Raw genomic sequence first — 25,909 nt, forward strand, 5'->3', positions numbered from 1 at the left:
TCTGTGAAATCACACTGTCCACTCAGGAAGCAACACTGATTGACAATCAATTTCACATGCTGTTGTGCAAATGGAACAGACAACAGGTGGAAATTATAGGCAATTAGCAAGACACCCCCAATAAAGGAGTGGTTCTGCAGGTGGTGACAACATACCACTTCTCAGTTCCTATGCTTCCTGGCTGATGTTTTGGTCACTTTTGAATGCTGGCGGTGCTTTCACTCTAGTGGTAGCATGAGACGGAGTCTACAACCCACACAAGTGGCTCAGGTAGTGCAGCTCATCCAGGATGGCACATCAATGCGAGCTGTGGCAAGAAGGTTTGCTGTGTCTGTCAGCGTATTGTGCAGAGCATGGAGGCGCTACCAGGAGACAGGCCAGTACATCAGGAGACGTGGAGGAGGCCATAAGAGGGCAACAACCCAACAGCAGGACCGCTACCTCCACCATTATGCAAGGAGGAGCAGGAGGAGCACTGCCAGAGCCCTGCAAAATGACCTCCAGCAGGCCACAAATGTGCATGTGTTCACTCAAACGGTCAGAAACAGACTCCATGAGGGTGGTATGAGGGCCGACATCCACAGGTGGGGGTTGTGCTTACAGCCCAACAGCGTACAGGACGTTTGGCATTTGCCAGAGAACACCAAGATTGGCAAATTCGCCACTGGTCTGCTGTGCTCTGCATAGATGAAAGAAGTTTCACACTGAGCACATGTGACAGAGTCTGGAGATGCCGTGGAGAATGTTCTGCTGCCTGCAACATCTGGCCCACCCGTTCTCCAGACCAGAATCCAATCGAGCACATCTGGGACATCATGTCTCGCTCCATCCACCAATGCCACATTGCACCACAGACTGTCCAGGAGTTGGCGGATGCTTTAGTCCAGGTCTGGGAGGACATCCCTAAGGAGACCATCCTCCACCTCATCAGGAGCATGCCTCATGGGGGCATTTAGTGCTTCTTCTTTTGTCTGAGTATTGATGTGATTTGTGCATCCAGTCATTAAAGGGGTACTCTGCTGCTAGACATGTTATAACCTATCCAAAGGATAGGGGATAACATGTCTGATCACGGGGGTCCGGAGCCTGGGACCCCCGCGAACTCGGCCGCGGCACCCCAGAAATCCGTTGCACAGAGCAAACTCCATGCAGTGCTGGATGACTGGTGAACACAGCCGCCACGCCCCCTCCCATATACATGAATGGAGGGGGAGTAGCGTGATGTCATGATCACGGAAGCCCCAGGCTTCCGGGACCATAACACTGCAGCACCGGCCCGGAGATCACGGGGGTCCCGGCGGCCGGACCCTCGCAATCAGACATGTTATTCCCTTTCCTTTGGACAGAGGATAACATTTATAAAGGCAGAGTACCCCAATAACATACCTACACAAGCAGGTGGAATGGTAGGTTTATTGGGGAAGTTTATATTATTTTATACTAAAAGATTATAATCTATTGCTTCTAAGCCTAAGATCAAGTGTAGTATCTGTTCTTATCAGTGTAATATCTGATACGCTCCCTCTCTGGGGACCATATCTATTAAATGGATTTTTGAGAACGGGGGCCGATTTCAAAGCTTGCTTCTGTCGCCCTATGCATTGACCCGATATGGCATTATCTGTCTATATATATATATATATATATATATATATATATATATATATATATATTACAATCCGTTTCTATTTTTCTGATTGGAAGTTTTTTTTATTTAAAGAGCACCTTTCATGATCTTGTTAAACTTTACAATCCTCCCAGTTCACTTCCCCCATCATGATAACACCCCCCCCCCGCCTTTATTTTTATGATTTTTTAGTTTTCTACCTTGATATTGCTCTTTATTTTCTGCTCAGTCTCAGATTCACAGACTGGGAAGGGGGCGTTCCCCTACAGGCGTGACATCATCTGAAGCCATACAGGGGAGAACTTCTTCCCTCACTGCCCAGAGCAGTTCAGTGTGAGATGAGCTATGATTGGCTAAGGCTGTACACACTCCTCAGCACTCCAGGCTGCATTTCCTGATTTTGAACTACTGCCAGGCCAGCAGGAGTCAAAAGTCTGTTCAAGAGATGGGGGGAAATGTGGTCTGGACAAGTATGGAGACACCTAGTGGCAGCTTTTTTAAACACAAATAAAGCACAGAAAACTTCATTTGTTTTTAAACCAAGTACATTAGAAAGATTTTTTTATTTACCATAAGGAGTACAATAGCAAAAATTAGTTTTAAAGAGAGTGCCCATTTAATTTTTTGGAAATTAGTATGGTGGCTGCTATCTTACTGGATCTGTTTTTAAGAGCATTTAGAGATATGCTTTATGACAAGCCCCCATGGACATCTCCAGACCCTATTCTTTTGTATAGGACAGTTGCTCTGTAATCTCTGACCTTTGCAGAAGTCATTCTATAGGGGAGGCCTAATGTCTAAGGGCTTAGGGCCATGTAGCGATGGGCAGTATAGGCCCAAAATCCCCATGTGGTAGGTGCGGCTTTCAAATTGATTGTTAAAGGGTGCACAATTTTATGGGTAAAACTGCTGTTTACCTGCAAATGTGTTTGGCCGTAACCGCTACAGGGGGCCATAACCATACACAAATATAATGTAGTAGAAATGATATACACACATACAGCGGGACACATTTTCCATTCGTAGTTCTTTCCAAACTCCCAAAAAGTCTTAAGTCAAATACAAAACATCCCAAAATAAACCCCTGGGCCTCATAAAAGAGTCGACTCGTGTGTCAGCGAAACCGCGTTCTAAATGCATCCCGTCCCCCCAAGCTCATTAGCATGTTCCCCATCAGCCACTTTAAATAAATAATCGCCCCTCTTAGAATTGCAGGGTTAACAGCACAACAAAGAAACGTCCAGACACAAAGCTGAAAAAGCATAAAACAAGCCGTACGTTAGGAGGCCGATGTAATATTTATGCACAAAGTTTCCCGGCAGAATTAATAGGACTTCCATTAATTATAATAATTACTGAGCGCCTATTCAAAGTACATGGCTGAAAAGCGAAGAGCTGCGACTAAATTAGTATTTAGCTACAGTTATGATCGCATTAATAATTCATCCTCTGTTCGGTTTGGGTTGTGTGCTCTGTCGCCTGTGGATTCCTTCGCCGCCGTTTATAAGGATAAGATATGGACTGCATCATAGAATAGGATCCTTTAAAGGGGTACTCCACTGGAAAAAAAATTTTTAAATCAACTGGTGCCAGAAAGTTAAACAGATTTGTAAATTACTTCTATTAAAAAATGTGTGGGGGCCGGGTGTGTGGTGCAGGGCAGATGTTGTTACCCCAGGGGCAGATGGCATTAAACCTTTGTATTCGTGATGCCAGGGTGTGGTTTACCCTATAACCACCCGAAGGTATACCGCTGGATCCTGGGCGAGGCACGGGGGGCAATAAAAACTCTGATGCCAAGTTACGGATAACGGTAGCTTTACTGAGGGTAGACAGATGGTAAAGTCTATACAGTTCAGCCAGGGCCCAAGGAGGTGATCAGTGACGCAGAGACCTTGTAGTAGGACTGGATAATTGAATGAAGACCACGCTAACTTGACAGATGACAGGGACTGACTTGACTCATAAAGCTGTGACTTTATCTTACTTGACTTGATGGTGGCTGCAGGACTGGACTTTGAGGTCTTCAACACTCTGACACACAGACTAGACAAGACTGCACTGGACCTCAGCAGGAAGAGAGAGAGAGAGAAGCCCCACCCAGGGCTTATATGGGGGAGACTAGCAGGGAGCCCATAGGTCACTCTTGGGATCACCTGGTCACTGATACCTCCTGGGTAACAATCACATGACATATCACATGGTATAACTCTTAAAGTAACATTACATTTTATAACACTCTACATGGTAAAACATTTTTACAATGGGGAAACAAGTGCAGGGGCCTTGGGGACACTGAAAGAGGCTGCAGGACAGGACAGCAGGAGCACGAGGGGGCGTGGCCATGATGTCACCGTCACGGCCTCCGGCTCCAAGCTTTTTGAACCAAATGTTCAAAATTCTGGAGCACCAGAGTACCCCTTTAAGTGACTTATTCACTACTCCCATACATAGTATATAAATTGTGGTGGCAGCGAGTAGTATAGAATGCATAAAGAACCTTATCTGTGTGTATAATCATACCATCTGGTGTTATCTCGGTCCCCACTCATGACTTGGTTTTTGCACTGAAATACATTGTCAGCTGTGAGACCTTATATAGACAGGGCTGTGTCTGATCTCTACAGGCAGTTCTTTCCCACGCATGACTTGGTTTTTGCTCTGAAATACATTGTCAGCTGTGAGACTTTATAGGGCTGTCTTCCCAAATCCTGTCCAATCAGCTGAATTTACCATAGGTAACTCTGATCAAGGTGGAGAAACATCTCAAAGATTAAGAGAAATGGGAGGAGCCAGTGAAAAATGTCCAGTGTCATGGCTACGGTTTGCTACGGTTTAAGGTCCGGTCACAAAACTAGATATGGGTCAAAAATGAGCCGACCGGAGTCACCGTTTGACTCCGGCCGGCTCATTAAAGTGAATGGAGTTCAGTACTGGTCCAGCTGGGTACGGGAGAGCCCGGTTTGCCCCTCCCCCATCCGGATCCAGCAGCCGTAGTGTAAAAACGAGATGTGAATGCAGCCTTAGATACTTGAATGCAGAGGACTACATCAGATTCGGTGGATTGTGACGATGAACAGAGTTTTTTTTTTTTTTAAATGTCAATAAAAGGGTTAATGAGAGCTGTGGTGGAGTGTTTTTTTTTTTTTTTTTTAAATAAACCTTTTTTTCTAGTGTGTCGTGTTTTTATAATTGAATTTTCAGGCTTAGTAGTGGAAGCCGTCTTGTAGACAGAATCCAATACCGAGCCAGAACTTAGCGTTAGCAACAAAATCAGATAACGCTAACCCCCTATTAGGAGTGTCGGGAAGAACCGGTACCAACAGGCCCGGAGCGTCAAAATGGCGCTCCTGGGCCTAGGTGGTAACAGGCTGGTGTTATTTAAGCTGGGGAAGGCTAGTAACAATGGTCCTCGCCCACCCTGGTAATGTCAGGCTGTTGCTGCTTGGTTGGTATCTTGCTGATACTGAAAATATGGGGAACCCTATGCGTTTATTTATTTATAAAAAAAATAAGCATAGGGTTCCCCCTATTTTCAGTATCAGCCAGATACCAACCAAGCAGCAACAGCCTGACATTACCAGGGTGGGCGAGGACCATTGTTACTAGCCTTCCCCAGCCTAAATAATGCCAGCCTGTTACCGCCTAGGCCCAGCAGCGCCATTTTTGACGCTCCAGGCCTGTTGGTATAGGCTCTTCTTGATACCCCTGTGGTGGTGGGTACCGGGGTAATAATTGGAGGTTAACGCTAACTGATTTTGAGGCTAACGCTAAGCCCCGGCATGGTAATGGATTTAGTCTATAAGACGGCTTCCACTACTAAGCCTGAAAATTCAATTATGAAAAACATAACACATTGAAAAAAAAATGTATTTAAAAAAAAAAAAAACTCCCCCCACAGCCCTCTTTAACCCTTTTATTGAAAGTTAAAAGAGGCTGGTCATCGTCGCAGTCCACCGAATCTGACGTAGTTCTCCACATTCATGTATCTGAAATGAGAGGAAAAGGAAAACAAGAAATATGGGTTAGTACATTTTTTGCCCTCTACCCTTCGTAGAGCGCACATAATGCAGCGTGTTCATAAACAGGGAGCCTCCAATTGTTGCTAAACTACAAATCCCATCGGGGGGGGGGGGGGGGGGGGGTGGGTTTGGAGTTCAGCAACAGCTGGGGTCTCATTGTTTGGGAACACATTGCCAGAAAGGCTCTGTTCCCATTATGAAAAACACAAAATGAGAACAGAGCCATACTTGCCACCCTAGCTTCAGGCCTGGATGGTGTAGCTCTGCCCCCTAATGACATCATCACTAGGGGCGGAGCAGTAAAGGTCGTAGGGGGTCTCAATCTGTCCCTCTGCCCTTGGACTACTACTCGCGTCATGGGACAGAGTAGTTGTAGTATTGTAGCGCTGAGGGATGGCACTTGCACATCCCCTGGCTGCGGGACTCTTTTGGGACTTTTAAGACTATTACTCCCATCATGGACAGACTCGTCCATGATGGGAGTTATAGTCCAGGGGCTGAGGAGCAGATCCCAGCAGGTCATTCTCCAGAGACTCGCTGCGATCCGCATTTATTAAGTTAACAAGCTGGCGGCACATGGGGCTCCACTGCGCTCCCCGCTGGCTCCAGGCGGGGAATACTGTATACGCTGTCAGTGTAGCATAGCGCAGTGGAGCCGCATGTGCCACCGGCTTTTAGTTAATAAATGTGGATCACAGCGGGTCTCTGGAGAATGACCTGTTGCGATCTGCACCACAGCCCCTGGACTAACACTCCCATCATGGGCAGTGTCTGTCCATGAAGGGAGTAGTAGTCCTACCTGTCCCAAAATAGTCCCGCAGCCGGGGGGATGTGCAAGTGCCGTCCCTCAGCGCTGCGGTACTACAACTACTCCCATCATGGAACAGACTCTGTCCCATGATGGGAGTAGTTGTAGTTTAGCAGTGTTGAGGGACGGCTCCTGCATTCCCCGGCTGTCTCGGTAGAACACTTTCCTATGTGTCCTATTTGATGGTGTATTTGTGTGTTAAAAAAAACGTATTTGCGCCAAAACAAATGCTTCTAAACACAAAAAAAATGCACGATCGATTAGTATCCACTGCAAAATGCATTCCACGATACACAAAAAAAGTACTTTTTTACTCTTTCAAAAAAAAATTGCGCAACATATAGAAAAGAAAAAACTTCTACCACTAATGATAAATTCCCTCCTATATTCCGTGTTTTATATCTACAGGAGTTTTTTTTTTTTTCCCCTCCCAATTTACCTGCTATAGCGACTGAAGTAAACTGTGCGGGCACGCGCAGTTCACTCTGCAATTGTGGCCGCTCCTCTGCTCCCTGAGCTAGGCAGAGAGCAGCCGCGATGTGCGAGTGTAAATTCCGCATGCGAACAAAGTTTACTACAGTCGCGCAGATCCCTGTGTGTGCTCGGTGAACGGACACACGGGCACAGGCAGGGGGCTCACTCTAGAGACGGTCAGCGGCGGATGCGCAACGTAAAATACGCCGCAGAATCATTGCGTGTGACCCTACCCTAAATAAATAAAGATGTAAAAACACCAAACCCACATTGCGTTTTTTAATGGCGGTTTGTCTTACCAATAGACTTATGGGAGCGGAACGCCAATATTTTAGTAAAAAAAATTAATAAATATCACACAATAGTCTCAACATGCTGCGATATTTAAAAAAATTGCCCACTGAGCCCAAAAACATCAAAGAGGAATGAAAAAACGCAGAACTAAAAAACGCCAACTGGGTATGTCGTTTAATAAAATCACTATTGACTTTCCGGTAACATCCGGCCGCAGCGATTTTTCATATGGCTGTATGGAGTTGTCGACTGGGTCATTTGGTACATTTGTAGATGTTGGGAGTTGCGGTCTCACAGCAGATGGGAGCCCCGGTGTGCAGATGACTGCTCTTATTTAGATAAATGGCGCTTCATTCCGCACAATGACAGCTTCCGAAAGTGCACAAAAACAGAGCCTCAGAATATAATACAGGAATTTACTGATATAATGATTTGGAACCGCTCATGTAGCTTGCCGGCCATAATCATTAAAGGGGTACTCCGTTGCTAGATCACTTATCCCCCTATACAAAGGATAGGGGATTAGATGTCTGATCGCAGGGGTCTGGCCACTGGGACCTCCCTCCCCCGCAATCTCAGCCAATGGCTGTCCGGGAATGCTGGAAGTTGTAGTTTTGAAACAGCTGGAGGCACACTGGCTTAAAAGGGGTCCTCTGGTGGAAAGCAATTTTTAAAAAATCAAATGGTGCCAGAAAGTTAAACAGATTTGTTAATTATTTCTATATAAAAATCTTAACCCTTCCATTACTTATCAGCTGCTGTATGTTTCAGAGGAAGTGCTTTTCTTTTTTAATTTCTTTCCTGTCTGACCACAGTGGTCTCTGCCGACACTTCTGTCCACCATGTCAGGAACTGTCCAGAGCAGGAGGAGGTTCACTATGGGTTTTTGATCCTGCTCTGGACAGTTCCTGACATGAACAGAGGTGTCAGCAGAGAGAACTGTGGTCAGACAGAAAAGAAATTCAAAAAGGAAAGAACTTCCTGTGGAGCATACAGCAGACGACAAGTACTGGAAGAATAAATACTTTTAAATAGAAGTAATTAAAAAATCTTTTAAGAAATTAGCTGATTATGAGACCCTGGATAAACCCTTTATAACGTAGTAGGAAATGTGCACCACCATTTACCCTACTTGTTCCTTTAGTAGACTCTACCACAACACGGAGTCCCTATGGCAGTGGTCTTCAACCTGCGGACCTCCAGATGTTGCAAAACTACAACTCCCAGCATGCTGGGAGTTGTAGTTTTGCAACATCTGGAGGTCCGCAGGTTGAAGACCACTGCCCTTTAGGTATGAGCTGTCCCGCCATATGGTGCTTATGTGAGACCTCGTATTCTGCACTAGCAGAAGTGTTTCCAGGCGAGGAAGCCAGCATTAAGCGATGGTACAGAACAGTTTTTTCTTAATATGAAACATTGATAAAATGAATAAAACATCAATATGCTTCTGTAAAAAAATCCGCAGGTACAATATGGGCCCCTGTACCGTCCATATTACAGATCCGTAACACAGCCATGTGGATAGGCTCTCACTGATCAATACTGTCTAGACTGTTGCCCATAGCAACCAGGAGCAGCACAGATCATCTGACTGGTTGCTGTAGACACAAAGTTCAGCAACAGTAAACCAGCCTTGGTTACCATAGCAACTGAACAGAGCACAGCGCTCGTACCAGGGCGGTCACTGAAATGGCGGTCACTGTTTGGTTGCTAAGGTATCGGTATTATTGTTTGCTATAGGAGGCTCAAAATGATCAAAAAGTAAGACGTTTTGTTTTGGTGACCATTGCAACCAGGTCGGAGGTCAGCTTTAATTTCATTAAAAGGAGTACTCTACTGCCCAAGCATTCGGAACATTTTGTTCCAGGCGCTGGGTGCGGGCTGCGGGGGTGGTGAAGTCACGGCCAGGCCCCCACGTGACATCACACCACGTCCCCTCCCATAGACTTGCATTAAAGGGGTACTCCGGTGGAAAACCTTTTTTTTTTTTTTTTTTTTATAAATCAACTGGTGCCAGAAAGTTAAACAGATTTGTAAATTACTTCTATTAAAAAAAATCTTAATCCTTCCAGTACTTATTAGCTGCTTACCACTACATAGGAAATTCTTTTCTTTTTGTAACACAGAGCTCTCTGTTGACATCATGAGCACAGTGCTCTCTGCTGACATCTCTGCTATGGGGATTTTTTCCTAATCTGGTCAGTTCTAAAAATGGACAGAGATGTCAGCAGAGAGCACTATGGTCATGATGTCAGCAGAGAGCTCTGTGTTCCAAAAATAAAAGAATTTCCTATGTAGTATAAAGCAGCTAATAAGTACTGGAAGGATTAAAAAATTTTTAATAGAAGTAATTTACAAATCTGTTTAACTTTCTGGCACCAGTTGATTTAAAAAAAAAAATAAAGATAAAAAATAAAAAAAAATAAAAAAGTTTCCACTGGAGTACCCCTTTAAGTATGCATGGCCGTGACATCACAACCCGCACCCAACAATTGGAACAAAATGTACCGAATGCTGGGGCAGTACCCCTTTAACTGCTATGGGAAAGATTAAAGCTGTGTACTGATGCAGCAGAATTCTACTGAAAACAATGGGACTCTGCGGCAAGTTTTTTTTTTGCCAGATTTGGCTCAGAAATTCCGCAATGTGAAAACTGCCTAAGGCTGGGTTCACACCACGTTTTCTGAAATACGGTTCCCGTATACGGTTTGGAGGAGGGGGGCGGGGCTTAATCGCGGCGCCCGCACTCATCCGTATTCGGGAACCGTATTTAATGCAAGTCTATAAGCCGACCGGAGTGAACCGCAGCCTCCGGTCGGCTTCGTTTTCGGCCGTATGCGGTTTCCCGACCGCAGGCAAAAACGTGGTCGACCACGTTTTTGCCTGCGGTCGGGAAACCGCATACGGCCGAAAACTAAGCTGACTGGAGGCTGCGGTTCACTCCGGTCGGCTCATAGACTTGCATTAAATACGGTTCCCGAATACGGCCGAGTGCGGGCGCCGCGATTAAGCCCCGCCCCCCCTCCGCCAAACCGTATACGGGAACTGTATTTAAGAAAACTTGGTGTGAACCCAGCCCAATAAGGATGTCTACTTTGCTATCAGATACACGTGTATCAGCGTGAGGTTGAGGTCTCCCAAAATAAGTAGAAAAAATTAAAAAAAATTCAAGGGAACCTTTAAAAAAAAACTCGATTTTATTATAATTTCTTGATAAAAAGTCCTTCACCCTTTTTGTGATGTGAAACTCAATATTTTTAACACCAGCTTTATATTTTCTTCTGCTGTCAGTCCATCAATTGTCGTGAACATCTAGGACCTTCGGGTCACACTGGGCCTCTTCTGTTGCGTATTTTTATTGAGGTATGTTCAGATGTCACTGTCAGACTAATTAGTGTGCTAGCGTTTGTATCACAGTGCGTTGTAATCACATGTATTATTGCGTTGTGCAGGTTACTGGTAGTAGAGATTCAGGTGTGTAAGGTCCTGACATCCACCAATATATATTCAAGATAGACAAATCATATATATTGCACAGTCCACTCTTATTGCACATACAGTCCCATGGTAATTGCACAATATTGTATACACTGTGATCAATTTGTCTTAGCACACAATGGTTTGCACTTAGCTGTGATAGCGTATTCGTGAGGACAGTTCACATGGTTGAGAATGCCGATCCTACGCATTTCCTCTTGTCAGATTCCTCAGGGATTATCTGGCATCTCTTCACCTTTTTGCAGATCTTATGATGGTCTGTGCAGCTCTTATCAAGAAATTATAATGAAATAGAGTTTTTTAAAGGTTCCCTTGAATTTTTCAAATTTTTTCTAATAAGGATGTCTAGACTGTTTTATTTATTTCAAGGCATTTAGTAAAAAGACTGTTCACACTATATGTTGTGTCACCATGTACAGCCTGATACATCCCATTGTACAGAAAATGAGGACGCCACTTACACCAAAAAGGTTTTATTTTTTTTCTATAAACAGTCTGGCCAATCCAAAGTTTAAGATGGCCGACCAGCGCACGTGAGATTGTATTGCACACAGGATTATGAACACTGTCCTCTTCAACATAAGGCAGCGCCGGAATCTCCGTGACAGGTAAAGCCATATGGAGCAGTCACTATAAGATCAGGAGACAACCACATGGCAGTCTTATTCCTTATCCCATTTTGGGCGGTGGACTAAAAAAAAAAAAAAGTCTCTTGGAGATCATGTTGACTTGATGGTGATTAACAATCCAGGTCTACAAAACCCATCTGATGTTTTAGGGTTCCTACGATTCCATTGAAGCTGCTTCACTGCTCCCCACTGCGCTGGTGGATGTGGTCACCATCAGCCGCTCTCTGCCACCAAACGCTTCTTTTACTGTTGGGAAAGGAAGAAATATGTCAATGTTAAATTAGTTCCCTGAGAGGGGGGGGGGGGGGGGGGTGTGCAGCCTTAGGCAATCATAGCTCATCTCACACACTGAACTGCTCTGGGCTGTGTGTAGCAGAGTAAGGCTCCTTTCACACTATACTGTTGCTTCCGTTACAAAGTCACGTTAAGAAAACCCTTAAAAATGTCTGTTAAAAAATCCCATTCATGTCTATGGGATTTTTTGATTATCCATTCTCACCAGTTATGAATAACAGACGTTACTTGTGATGGGAGAAAAATTAGTGCATGTGACGTTTTTTCTCACAACTGGCTATAACGGGTGAGAACGGATAATTAAAAAAAAATCCCGTAGACATGAATGGGATTTTTAATGGCCGTTTTTAAGGGTTTTCTTAATGGGGCATTGTAACGGGTCTTAGAAACGGAGCAACAGTATAGTGTGAAAGGAGCCTAAGGGATGAAGTTCTCCCCTTTATGGCTTCAGATGATGTCATGTCTGCTGGGGAACGCCCCCTTCCCAGTCTGTGAATCTGTAAACAAAGAAAAAAAGAGAAGGCCCAAGGAGGCGCCTAGTGCATTACCCTAAATATTGAATCAAAAACCAAAAGTGGGGACAAGTAGGGGGTCTGATGAATGGCCACTCACCTGGAGCGTATATTATATATGCATATAACCTCATTCTGAGGTAATAGTAGAGGAATCCGTGCAAGCCCGCAGGGCTTCAGGATGGATCCAAAGGGAGATCCTGTTGGTGAACTTGGTAGTGGAAAAAATGACCTTTAGCCAGGCGCTCGGGGATCCAAGGAGATCTCACAACCAAGTCATGGAGGTGGATATAAATTCAAGCTTCATTAGTATACAACAACGCGTTTCGGGGTTAGCATACCCCTTCTTCAGATTGACAAATCTGTTAATCTGAAGAAGGGGTATGCTAACCCCGAAACGCGTTGTTGTATACTAATAAAGCTTGAATGTATATCCACCTCCATGATTTGGTTGTGAGATCTCCTTGGATCCCCGAGCGCCTGGCTAAAGGTCATTTTTTCCACTACCCAGTCCGTGAATCTGACAGACTGAGCAGAAAATACAGAGCAATATCAAGGTAGAAAACAGAAAAATTATAAAAATAAAGGCCGGGTGTGGTTTATCATGATGGGGGCAGTGAACTGGGAGGATTATAAATTCCAACAAGATCATGACAGGTACTCTTTAAATATAGCTAGATGATATGGAAAGAAGAATAAGATTGCACTCGCTGTCAATGAAGTCATCTTTTCCAATCATTCGGTGTGGCAGGGAGCTTGCTAGGACTCCGCAGGAGCACCCTGAGCGCCCCTACAGAGTCCTAGCCACCTCCCTGCTACACCAAATGATTGGAAAAGATGACTTCATTGATGAAGCTTATTCTTCTTTCCGTATGAATATTCATGTATATGCCTATATGTTAAGCTTAGCCCCCCAGCTGCAGTGAAAATTTCAGTAGCGTCGACCACTGTGTTTGCGGAAGTTACGGGATGACTTGAAAAGCTGCCATCTGAAAGAGTCTCCTAGGACTGTATCCACCTTTTCCAGCCCACGGGAGCACCTGAAAGCTGAACTCATTTATGCAGGATAAGTCATCAACTGCCGAGCCGAGAAGTTCGTGACGAATCGAATTTACTGTAAGTTCGCTCATCTCTATTCACTCTACATGGCTATATGCTTTCATGAAATCATGTTTTATAGATGGTTGTCTATTACATACTAGCTGCCGATAACACTGATCATTGCAATGTTAATGCATGGCAGTGATCTGTGTAGAAGATCAGTGTGTGCAGTATTATAGCCACTAGAGGGGACTATAACACTGCAAAAAAAAAAAGTGTGAAAAAAGTTAAGATCATTTAACCCCTTCCCTAATAAAAGTAAGAATCACCCCCCTTTTCCCGTGTAGTTATGATTTTTTTCCAGAAGACAAAATCAAACATGTATATGTAGGGTACCATTTTAATCATATGGGCCTACATAATAAAGATAAGGTGCCAATTTTACCGAAAAATGCACTGCGTAGAAACAGAAGCCCCAAAAGTTACAGAACAGCATTTTTTCTTCAATTTTGTCGCACAATGATTTTTTTTCCGTTTCACCGTGGATTTCTTGGTAAAATGACTAATGTCACTGCAAAGTAGAATTGGTGGTGCAAAAAAAATAAGCCATAAAATGGAATTTTAGGTGCAAAATTGAAAGGGTTATTATTTTTTTAAAAGGTTAGGAGGAAAAAAAACAAAAGTGCAAAAACGGGAAAAACCCAGAGTCCTTAAAGGGGTACTCCGCCCCTAGACATCTTATCCCCTATCCAAAGTATAGGGGATAAGATGTCAGATCGCCGCGGTCCCGCTGCTGGGGACCCCCAGGATCCCTGCTGCGGCATCGCGCTATCATTACAGCACAGTGCGAGTTCGCTCTGTGCGTAATGACGGGCGATATGGGGGACGGAGCAGCGTGAAGTCATGGCTCCGCCCCTCAAGACATCACGGCCCGTCCCCTTAATGCAAGTCTATGGGAGGGGGCGTGGTGACCACCACGCCCCCTCCCATAAACTTGTATTGAAAGGGGCGGGCCTTGACATCACGAGGGGCGGAGCCGTGACGTAACGATGCTCCGGCCCCTGTACTGCTCATCATTACGTGCAGAGCGAACTCACTCTGCGCAGTAATGATAGCGCGGTGCCGCAGCGGGGATCCCCGGGGTCCCCAGCAGCGGGACTCCGGCGATCTGACATCTTATCCCCTATCCTTTGGATAGGGGATAAGATGTCTAGGGGCAGAATACCCCTTTCAGGGGTTAAATTAGATGAGTATAGGGTGCCTAGTGTGATGACTACACTACGAGTCGCCACTGTAGGCTCTGTACGGACGATTTAAAAGGCAGGTAGAGTAGAGTTCCGATCTAAAGCCAGCAGGATTGTTAATACAGCTCTGCACTTTAAAACAGGCTGTAATGGTTATATTCTCACATTCAGCCATTTTGATGCAGATTTTGAACAGATCATAAAGAACTGACTATTATATTATATTTATATATATATATATATATATATATATATATATATATATATATATATATATTTATTTTTCCTTTGTAAATCCATTCTGACTTTGGATTACACCAGTGTTTCCCAAGCAGTGTCCCTCCAGCTGTTGCGAAACTACAACACCCAGCATATCCGGACAGCCTTCGGCGGTCCGGGCATGCCGGAAGTTGTAGTTTTGCAACAGCTGGAGGCACCCTTGTTGGGAACTACTGGGTTACACCCTTGAAGGTGAATAGCGTAAGTTATCTACAATATATAGATTTCGATCAAGATCAATGTCACTTACCGGCTGCAATGGTGCTAATATCCCACACTCTAAGTCCGTCCTTCTGGCCCCCAAATGCATAGAGAAAAGGAAAGTCTGGGCAGCATGCTGTGCAGAACACAATGCCCTATAAAATGCAACAAATAAATAATAAAACACAAGCAGAAGAAGGGTAAATTACCATTATTCATGTCAAAGGGAGTGGGTCCTAGGGACACACCCACTTGTCAACTTATTCATACATTTCCAGAAAGAACAACAGAGGAACAGAATGGTTGTTGTACAGGAAATACAATCATTTTCCGCTGCGGTTCAAACCTCCTGTGTGAAGGTACCCGAAAAAAAGAAAAAGCGGATAGTGCTGGGCAGAGCAGCAGGGACCAAGGGCCACCCTGACAGCAGGGGTGGGGAATCGGGGACAGCGAGTATAAGTTGTTTTTTTTCCAGTAAGGAAACCTGGGCCAATTTTTGTTCTAGGGCAAAACAACTGTAAGTATGCCTAGACTTGCAGTACTTTCTGTAGTGATATGGGTTCAATAAGTAGCATAGCTGTATTAAAGGGGTACTCCAGTACTTAAAAGCTTATCCACAGCATAGGGGATAAGTGTCTTATGGGGGGGGGGGGGGGGTTACTGCTTTGTGCAGTAGTCTAGACAGCTCCGTGCACAGAGCGATGTTCGCTCAGTGCATGGGGAGAGCCGGGGCACCAGCGGTTGGACCCCCTGTGGTCAGACACTTTTCCCCTATCCTGTGGATACTGGATAAGTTGCTACCAGAGTACCCCTTTAAAAAGTGCCTGTCAACAAACAAAACTTTTAATATAGTGTTCCTTGTGTAATTAGCAGACACTTTCCCATTCACTTGCTTTTAAAATTATCAACATAAAAATGTTTAAAAAGTAATAGAAGAAACTGCCACTAGGTGGCTCTGTTCTTTACCCTGCTGCAATTAATACAGTGAGTTTGGTCTCCTCCCGGCCTGGCAGGAGACCAAACTCAGAAAGTGCTTCTCTGCACAGAGCCTCCCTGAAAGCTGCACAGAGCCTCCCTGAAAGCTGCACAGAGCCTCCCTGAAAGCTGCACAGAGCCTGAGTTTTCTATTCATTATAGCCATGCAATGATGTGAGGGCAGAAATGGTCCCCCAGCAGGCTTCAGTGATGCCTGCTGAGAAACGCCCACTTTCTCCTGCTGGGAGATTGCACTATTTGAGCAAGAATAAAGGTAAGATACAGAGCTCTTAATTTTTTTTTTTTTTTTTTTTTTTTTTTTTTTTTAAAGGATGGGAGGAGCGTTCGGAGTAATTAGGGAACATATCCTGAGTTAGTTTAGAAAAGTTTACTTGGTGACAGGTACTTTTTAAGATGTCCTATGTGTAATGATTTAAAAATCCCTGTCAAACTAGTCAATCCTATTTAGAAGGAATTCATGCTTATAAGTAGATGGTAGTGCAGCCCCCTAAGATTTCCATATCACCATCCTACACCATCAGGTTGTACAAAGGCATAGCTTTATCATAGATTCCCAAGTCTCTGACAAGTGTACAAAACTTTAGAAAATAAAGTTATAAATTCCATCACGAAGTCCTTAACATAAACTTGTTATTCAGGCCCATTAGACATGAGAAGAGGAGACATGTGGGCGGGTGATTCAGGGAATGAGTAATAGGTGGGGGAGGGGGCGCTTCTCACCATCTTCATATCCCGAGTATGAATGAGACTTGGTTTGTCCATTAAAATGTCCCAGATCTTCACGTGTTTATCAGCGGAGGATGTTACTAGGCAGCCTTTAACCTGACTACTCAACTCCAAACCTGGGAGAAAAAAAATAAAACATTTGAAAAAAAAACTATAATAAAATCATATAAAAACTTTATATAGAAGTAATGTATACCCTTACTATGTGGACCCCCGAGACATATCCATACATACAAGATCTCATTACTATCCGGTACATTAGAAGCGATGTATGATTTTTTTTTTCTCCAGAAGTTTTATTTTCTCAACGGCGCCACCTTTGACCACAAGCTGTGTCTGGTATTGCAGCTCAGTCTCATTTACATGCTGTACCATCCAAACATGACATTGCACCAATGGTGGCCAGCCCTAAATTTGGTGTTCGGGAATGGGTAAAGTGTCAGCGATGACTAAATCCATGGAAAATATAACAAAGTATAGGAAAGGCTGAAGCAAACATGGATTACTGAATAGCTGAAGAGTGACCTTTACGTCAAGCCAGAAATCAAAGTAAATCTATTTGAAATTCTGCAGTCAGCGAGATCTTTATATACAGCTACATTGTGAGGAGAGCAAATAAAACCTCAATAAGACATTGTTTCAATAGAACGGACATTATGGCTTCTTCTCACTGTGGGTAATAGGGGAAGTCAGAGACGAATAAGCAGAGGAAGTTAAGGGAGACGGGTCCTCGAAGGGGTTTTCCTGTCCAATAAATGAACATATATTGGTCAAAGTTTTTTACTACCTTGATGTGGCCTTTCATGCAAACTGTCTTCTGTGTTCTCCTCATTACCCCACAAAGTGTAATGGGAGAGAGTCAGCTGAACTCCTAGCTAGAGTGTCCTGCAGAAACAGGAAGTCTGTTACAGGATGTAGATTAGACAGGAAGTGAGGCAATTTAGAGAACAAAGCAGATAGTTTGCATTAGAATCAGAAGGGAAGCGTGGAAGATGACAAAGTACCTACATTAACACATTAAACATGTTTTTTTTCTACACTGATAGAATTTTTTATTTAGACCATGACGGTATGCCTGAGGGGGGGGGTCTAAATTCAAGGACACGCATTAATGAGACAAAATGAAGCTGCCCCTTAGTTGCTTATTCAGGTACAGTGCCATACATCCCAATGTGGTTGTACCTGGTACTGCAGCCCAGCTTTGGTTCTTTTCATTTTTGGACATCCAGCAAGGTATCAATGTTCTATTTGCTGGATTTATTTAGAAAAGTGTGCAAAAGTGGGAACAGCTTAAAATGGATCAAAGCTTATTAGTTTTTCAAAGCCTGCATTATTTTTTATTTTTTTTCCCCCTTCATTTTCTTTGTTCATTAACTCCTTAAGGACTCAGGGCGTACCTGTACCAGCCAGGACCCACGGCTAATGCCGGGCACCGCCGATCAGGCCGATGCCCGGGATTAACCCTTTAGACGCCGTGTTCAAAGTTGATCGCGGCGTCTAATCTGAAAGGGAAACTATCCCAGCAGCTCAGCGGAGCTGATAGGGACTATCGGGACAGAATCGATGTCCCGATCAGCTTACTGGACGACAGGAGGGTCCTCACCTGCCTCGTCGTCGTCGTCGTATCGGCTGCTCCATGCCTGCTCAGCAGGCTAGAGCAGCATAGCACCGGTAACACTGATCAATGCTAGTGGTAAAAAAATTAGAATACATGTGAAAGCTTAAAGGACAACTGTAGTGGTCAAAAATCCCTGCCCAAATGTTCCCCAAACAAAAGTTATACAATTCAGTCAATTAGTCCTATTTACCTATATGCAGCCGTTTCTGAGATATTAGAGTTGCCAGCATAGCCCAGTAGTCCTGCGTCCGTCCCCTATTCATTACATTGCAGCCGCCATCTTGGGGACGGAGATCTCTTCCTCCCAGCAGTGTTTGTGCTCCCCCTAGCCTCTGTCAGCTCCTCCCTGCTTATGCATATGCATGAGCGGGTGCTTTCTGAGGCAGCCATAGGCTCATCCTCAGAAACGCCCCTATCTGTAAGATTGAAGCAGGGGGAGAATGAGGACGTCCACAGCTCCTCCCCCCTCCCCTGCTCTGTCTACATAGGACCTCACTTATCACCGGGAGGATTCAAGTTTTCATGGGGGAAACACAGAGCAAACCACAGAGCAGGGAGGGGGAGGACGTGTGTGTGAGGGAGACATATTACACTGCACGGGCTGGTGGTGTATAGACTACAGGGAATAAATATCATACTGATTCTGTGTGTGAGGGGGGGGGGGACTACTGAATGACACATGCTGGGAGTTGTAGTCCCTGTTATGTGTGTGTATGCCAGTGTTTCCCAACCAGGGAATGCTGGGAGTAGTAGTTTTGCAACATCTGGAGGCACCCTGGTTGGGAAACACTGGTGTATGAACTACAACTCCCAGGAGACTACAGAGATACAATAGAGGTGTTGGTGAACTACAACTCCCAGGAGACTACAGAGATACAATAGAGGTGTTTGTGAACTACAACTCCCAGGAGACTACAGAGATACAATAGAGGTGTTGGTGAACTACAACTCCCAGGAGACTACAGAGATACAATAGAGGTGTTGGTGAACTACAACTCCTTTATACACTCAAACAGCAGAAAGCTGACAGGGCATGCTTGGATGTATAGTCTTACAACAGCTGGAGTCACCTCTGCAACTCCAAGCATGCACATACAGCAGAAAGCTGACAGGGCATGCTGGGATTTGTAGTTTTGCAACAGCTGGAGGCACCACTGGAATTCCCAGCATGCCCGAACAGCATATAAAATAACTGGGCATGCTTGGAGTTGTAGTTGTGAAAAAGATGGAGGGACCAATATCAGGACAGTTTTATAGACAAACAATTATGTGTTTTTTTTTACCATTTTTACTTTCACTCTCCACTCTCCAGTGTCCACACTACAGTGAGCACGGAGGCAGCTGCTTCATCACTGGACAGGAGCAGCATGGGGAGGGGGAGATGAGCAGAAGGGGAGGGAGATGGGGGCGTTACAATATAATAATTTGCTCGGGGGGGGGGGGGGGGGGGGATAGAACAGGGGGAGGGCAGCAGCTTACAGGAAGTAAGCACAAGGCATGATGGGAGATGTAGTTTTTCTTTCACTTGTCCTCCGTAATTCGTGTGCTGATAACGGGAGAATGACTGGGCCAATTTTGATGGGGGAGACATCGTTGGAAAGGTCTTTCAAAGACCTATTAAATGAGGTAAAAAAAAGTTTTTTTGCCCAGCACTGCAGATGTCCTTTAAATCACCCCCCTTTTCCTATTTTTAAATAAAATAATGTAAAAAAAAATGTAAACAAAAAAAATCATATGTGGTACCGCCACGTGTGTTAGTGTCCCAACTATTAATATATAAGGTAAGCTAAACCACACGGTCCATGGCGTACACGTAAGAAAATACCAAAAAGTCCAAAACAGTACATTTTTGGTCACTTTATATTCCATGAAAATATTAATAAAAAGCGATCAAAAAGTCCCATCAAAACAAAAATGGTACCGTAAGGACCTACAGAATAAAGATTATGGGGGAGATTTATCAAAACCTGTTCAGAGGAAAAGTTGCTGAGTTGCCCATAGCAACCAATCAGATCGCTTCTTTCATTTTTAACAAGGCCTCTGCAAAATGAAAGAAGCGATCTGATTGGTTGCTATGGGCAACCTTCCTTTGTACAGGATTTGATAAATCTCCCCCTATGTGCAATTTTTACCGAATAGTGCACTGCGTAGAACCGGAAGCCCTAAAAAGTTGCAAAATGGCGTTATTAATCCTTAATTTTACCCCACAATTTTTTTTGTTTTGCCGCAGATTATGTTATAATATAAATAATGTCATTACAAAGTACAATTGATGATGCAAAAAACAAAGCCCTCATATGGGTCTGTAGGTGCAAAACTGAACGCGTTCTGATTTTTAGAATATGAGGAGGAAAAACGAAAAAGGGTCCCCTTAAAGGGTTTAAGGGGTATTCCCCTGGCCAGTGTTCAGAACATTTAGTGCCAAATGCTGTGTGCACGCTGCGGGGTGGTCAGCCATGCCCCCTTGTGACGTCATGCCACAATCCCTCAATGAAAGTCTATTGGAGGGGGCGTGCCATGCCCCTCCCATAGACTTACACTGAGGGGCAAAGCCTGAAGGCACAAGGGGGCGTGGACGACCCCTGAAGCGCACTCACAGATGTTCTGAACACTGGCCAGTGGAGTATCCCTTTAATAAATTTGAACTGATAAAGAGAAATACATACCTGACACTTCTCCGTCATGAGCCTTCAATGTGAACAAAGGCTTGTCTGACCGGGCATCTAAACAGTATACAAAGCCATCTTCAGTGCTGGCCTAGGGCAGACACAAGGGTAAGTGATATATTAGTATTATATTAGTTATTGATCTTTACATTAGAACCAAACGACTTCGGATCCATCTACAGAAAACATGTGAAGCGAGAGGCCAGAGCACAATCGAGCCGGACATTATTGAGCCCTGCAGTCAAACTCCCAATTTTTAAATCAATTTTTGCTCGCAGTTCTCACACAGACCGCTCATAAATGGGACACACACAAATCTATGTACAATGGTGATTAGAGATGAGCGAACTTACAGTAAATTCGATTCGTCACGAACTTCTCGGCTCGGCAGTTGATGACTTATCCTACATAAATGAGTTCAGCTTTCCGGTGCTCCCGTGGGCTGGAAAAGGTGGATACAGTCCTAGGAGACTCTTTCCTAGGACTGTATGCACCTTTTCCAGCTCACGGGAGCACCTGAAAGCTGAACTAATTTATGCAGGATAAGTCATCAACTGCCGAGCCGAGAAGTTCGTGACTAATCGAATTTACTGTAAGTTCGCTCATCTCTAATGGTGATCATGATGGGCTTTGAATTTTTGTCTGCACGCCGCAGTGGTGACAGGATTTTCTGATTTTCTATGAGGAATTGTTACAATCTAATCAATGGTGATGATCTTGGGGACAACCAGGGACATGATGACAAATACTCCTGTAGGGATCTATGCCATATGATTGTTGGGGGTACACTTGCATGAAGGACTTACATATGGTGCTCACAAATGAAACACCGCGTGAACATACACTTGCATGAAGGACGAGCACTCACCTGGGACACAATACATGCAGCAGTACAACGTCTTTATTCAGTTCGTAGGGGGAAGCATACAGCAGGGAGGTGGGGAGATTAAACAAGGACGGGTGGGTTCAGCCGGTGAGCAACGGTCCATATCGCGCTCTTTGCACTTCATCGGGCCCTAAATGATTGTGGGGGGTGCCTAGTCTCCAAATCCATGGCATCCCTATGGGAGTACCCACTTTGACACCATGATTTGGGGACTAGGCATCCCCACAAAGTGGGTACTCCCCAAAAGGATCTATACAGCAAGATTGTTGGGGGGGGGCCTAGTTCCTAAATCCATGTCATCAAAGTGGATACTCCTATAGGGATCTAAGCAATGAGATTGTTAGGGGTGACTAGTTCCCAAATCCATGGCATCCAAAGTGGGTTCTCTCCTAGGTATCTATGCAGTAAGATTGATGCCACTGATTTGGGGGACTAGGCAACCCAATAAACTTATCGCATAGATCCATATGGGAGTACCCACTTTAATGCCATCACTTGGGGACTAGGCCACCCCACAAAGTGGGTATCCCCTAAGGACTTATACAGCAAGATTGTTGGAGATGCCTAGTTCCCAAATCCATGGCATCAAAATAGGTAGTCCATTTGGGATCTATAAAATAAGATTGTTGGGGGGGTTCTAGATCTAAGATCGATGGCATTAAAGTGGGTACTCCGATACGCATCTTAGCAATAAATTTATTGGGGGTGCCTAGTCCCCCGATCAATGGCAGTAACATGGGTAGTCCTACAGGGATCTACGCAATAAATTTGTTAGGGGGGTGCCTTGTCACCAAATCCATGGCATCAAAGTGCATGTCACCCACTTTAGGTCACAGCTTCATGGCGACTTACGGTTGCGATAAAATCCACATGGTTTGAATTTCTTCAAGATGTCCCCACCTTTTCACCACCCTATGGCGAATCAATGCGGTCACGCCAAGGAATTTACCACAAAAAAGTTGCCCAACCAAGAAAGGAGCCTTAGCCTAAAAATGGAAAGCAATCGCTGATGCAGTCTATATTTTGCTCACATACTTCGGCATGAATTTTGGGAAGTAGACGTCCCAAAAAAATTGTTTAAACTTGCAGAAAGGCATTTTCAGTCTAACTATTGTGGTGGGTCTAAAAATGAAAAAAAAAAAGCAAAGAGTGTTGTAAAAAAAAAACAAATAAAAATAGTACAAAAATAGAGCTAAAACTCGCAAAAATGCAATTGAGAAAAAAAATATATATACATTTTCCAAGAAACAGCACCACTATTGTCCATGACACAGTAAGTCACATAGTGATCAAAGTTAAGGCACAATACCAAGACCCTCCCCCACCCAATACTTACTAAAAAGTTTCTGGGAGAAAAATGGTTCCATGTGACTCTCTCGACTTCTCCGCTAAATCTCCATGTTCTGTGATTTTCCTGGGGGCTCCTGCAGTCGTATAATATGACGGACCTAAAATGACAGACACATACGGTATACGTATAGTAATGATGCAGTTCACCACCACCAACCCCTTCCCGCTGGTGGAAATCCTCAACAATCAGCAAGTAATTTCTCTGCAGCACTCCCAGAGGAGAAAAGTAGTATTACACTCAGTCTGTGTAATGAAGTGTTTCCCAAGAAGGGTGCCTCCGGCTGTAGCTAAACTACAACTCCCAGCATGCCCAGACAGTCGAAGGCTGTCTGGGCATGCTGAGAGTTGTAGTTTGGCAACAGCTAAAGGCACCTTTTTTGTAAAACACTGGGATAATGCAGGTCCTTTAAAATTAGAAAAAGGTAAAAGGATTTGTTTCACAAAATCCATTTACTGGATTAGGTTTGCCTATCTAGGAGCAAAATGGAAACAAGAGGGCCAGGAAAAGTATTAGGACCCATTCACACTAAGTATTTTTGGAGCAGAAAATACTGTGAAGCAGCCTCCCATTGTTTTTTAATGGGATTTTGCTACACCAAAAAAATAAAAAATAAAAAAAATTTCGGACCCCAAAGAACAGGTTTATTCTTTCGGTGCAACCTGCTAGGAAATACATTGTCATCTACGGAGGGGGCACATGTCCGTACAGTCATAGCGGAGGCTTGTTCTGCCGACGCCCGTAACCAGTGCAGAACTACAACTCCCATCATAATGTGAATTGTAGTTTTGCTTGGGGAGATTTATCAGAACGTGTGAGGAAAGGTTGACCAGTTGCCCATAGCAACCAATCAGATAGCTTCTTTCATTTTTCAGAGGCCTTTTAAAAAAATGAAAGAAGTGATCTGATTGGTTGCTATGGGCAACTGGCTAACTTTTCCTCTGCACAGGTTTTGATAAATCTCCCATTGTCCTGGGAGTGGAAAAGGTCTACATGTCTCAAAAGTATACCCTACAAAAATAGAGGCGGCAGGCACCAGTCGCGATCATCACCTGCAGGCTAAACTATGCCAGCACCAGAGTTTCGCCTGCGCACAATGAACGTGACTGACACCCGCTTCCTCTCATGTAAGATGATATACCTTTTCTGCTCCCTGGACAATCCTTTAAGGGTAGGGTCATGTGTGTCGTATTTTGCTGTGTATTTGCTGCTGCTTATTTTTCTACCCATTGAAATCAATGGGCAGGAAAATGCGCAGCCGCAAATATGAAGCACAATACGGCACGTGTGACCCTACCCTGAATGTGTTCTCCAGGAACAGGAAAACCGAGCAAATTTCTTCGGGAGCAGCAAAGTCCCGCCCCGGCCTGTGATAGGCTGAGCCCACTGTCATGTAAGGAGCTCTGGCCGGCTTCTTACATGACAGTGGGCTCAGCCTATTACCGATCGGGTCGGGACATCGTTGCGGCCGGTGATACGCCGACAGCTCTGCGGCGTCCCCGTCCCCAGGAAGTGGAATGACGTCAGCACTGCCGGACCGTGAGGCCTGTGCCGGACCAACGGGGGCTCGTAGGAAGGTATGTATTTTTGAGGCCCGGGCATATATAAAACGGTACCACTACAGTTGTAATTTAAGAAGCTACTAAAACAAACATCAGGAGAGCTATTAAATGGAGAAGAGACTTTAACCCCTTAAGGGCACAGGAATTTTTACATCTTGCCCTTTTTTCTCCCCTTCTCAGTAATAAGATTTTAAATTTTCCATCTACAGACTCATATGAGGGCTTATTTTTTGTGTCACCAATTGTAATTGTCACCTTTGTAAAACCATCACTCACTTTTTTTTTTCTAACATTTGTTAGATTATTTTTTAAGTCCCTATAGAAGACTCTTACTTCCAATCTTTTCATTGCATACTCTGAACAATTCCGCCCCATAGCACAGCACTTATCAGTGTTATTGGTGCTCCATTTGTGCATTATTGGAGCACCGATCAGACAAGCTGGAGGAAAAGAAGATCTCCGCTCGTCTTTTCAAGCGGACATAATTTGGTCACGGTGGTCTAAAGGGTTAATGCTGGCCTGATCTGCGTTGTCCGGTATTAGCCGTGGGTCTTGGCTGCTGACAGCAGCCAGGACCCACCGGGTATAAGGCGTGCTCAGCTCCTGAGTGCATTTCAAACAGCTGGTGCAGGATGAACATTTACGCTCTGGAATCTTTAAAAGGGGAACTCCGCTCCTAGACATCTTAGCCCCTATTCAAAGGACCCCCCACGATCTCCGTGCTGGCACCGCTTACAGCTTGCGTATTCACGATGTCACGCCATGCCCCCTCCATTCATGTCGATGGGAGGGGGCATGATGGCTAGTACATATCAGTCACGCTTCCTCCCATAGACATGAATGGAGGGGGTGTGACAGCTGTGGCCGCCTTTCATGTAGTGGAGTTCGCTCCATGCACCAGATGACTGAGGTGCCGTGCCGGAGATCACGGAAGGTCCCAGCGGCCGGTTCCCTGCAATAAGATGTCTAGGTGCGGAGTACCCCTTTGATGGCATGTTCACACGTACAGGATCTGCTGCATATTTTGTGCAGCTAATTTTGTTGCCCATTATCTTCAATGGGTAGCAAAATGAGCTGTGGAAAATATGCAGCAGATCTTGCATGTGTGAACGAATCCTAAGGGGGTTAAAAATGCAAAGCAACAAGAACACAGCAGTCCAGAGGAATCAGGAGGTGGGTGCACA

At 44.6% G+C, this 25,909-nt stretch overlaps 1 protein-coding gene and 1 non-coding gene across 3 annotated transcripts in view; one reads left to right on the forward strand and one right to left on the reverse strand.

Moving 5' to 3' along the window:
- The first annotated feature begins 1,457 nt into the window (after positions 1-1,457).
- On the forward strand, positions 1,458-1,644 carry LOC130268003 (U2 spliceosomal RNA). The gene has a single exon (XR_008843377.1). It is a non-coding gene; the product is annotated as a U2 spliceosomal RNA (small nuclear RNA).
- A 9,536-nt stretch (positions 1,645-11,180) lies between these two features.
- The window catches only part of PWP1 (PWP1 homolog, endonuclein), a 64,866-nt gene continuing 50,137 nt past the window's right edge, over positions 11,181-25,909 (reverse strand). For both annotated transcript variants that reach the window (XM_056517274.1, XM_056517275.1), the window contains exons 11-15: positions 23,152-23,263; positions 20,930-21,020; positions 16,640-16,761; positions 14,973-15,078; positions 11,181-11,598 (exon numbers count right to left, since the gene is read on the reverse strand). In XM_056517274.1, the coding sequence (XP_056373249.1) occupies positions 11,507-11,598; positions 14,973-15,078; positions 16,640-16,761; positions 20,930-21,020; positions 23,152-23,263 (523 nt within the window). In that variant the 3' untranslated portion in view covers positions 11,181-11,506. The remainder of the gene's footprint in view (positions 11,599-14,972; positions 15,079-16,639; positions 16,762-20,929; positions 21,021-23,151; positions 23,264-25,909) is intronic.

The sequence above is a fragment of the Hyla sarda genome, chromosome 4, assembly GCF_029499605.1.
Source record: "Hyla sarda isolate aHylSar1 chromosome 4, aHylSar1.hap1, whole genome shotgun sequence".
NCBI lineage: Eukaryota > Metazoa > Chordata > Amphibia > Anura > Hylidae > Hyla > Hyla sarda.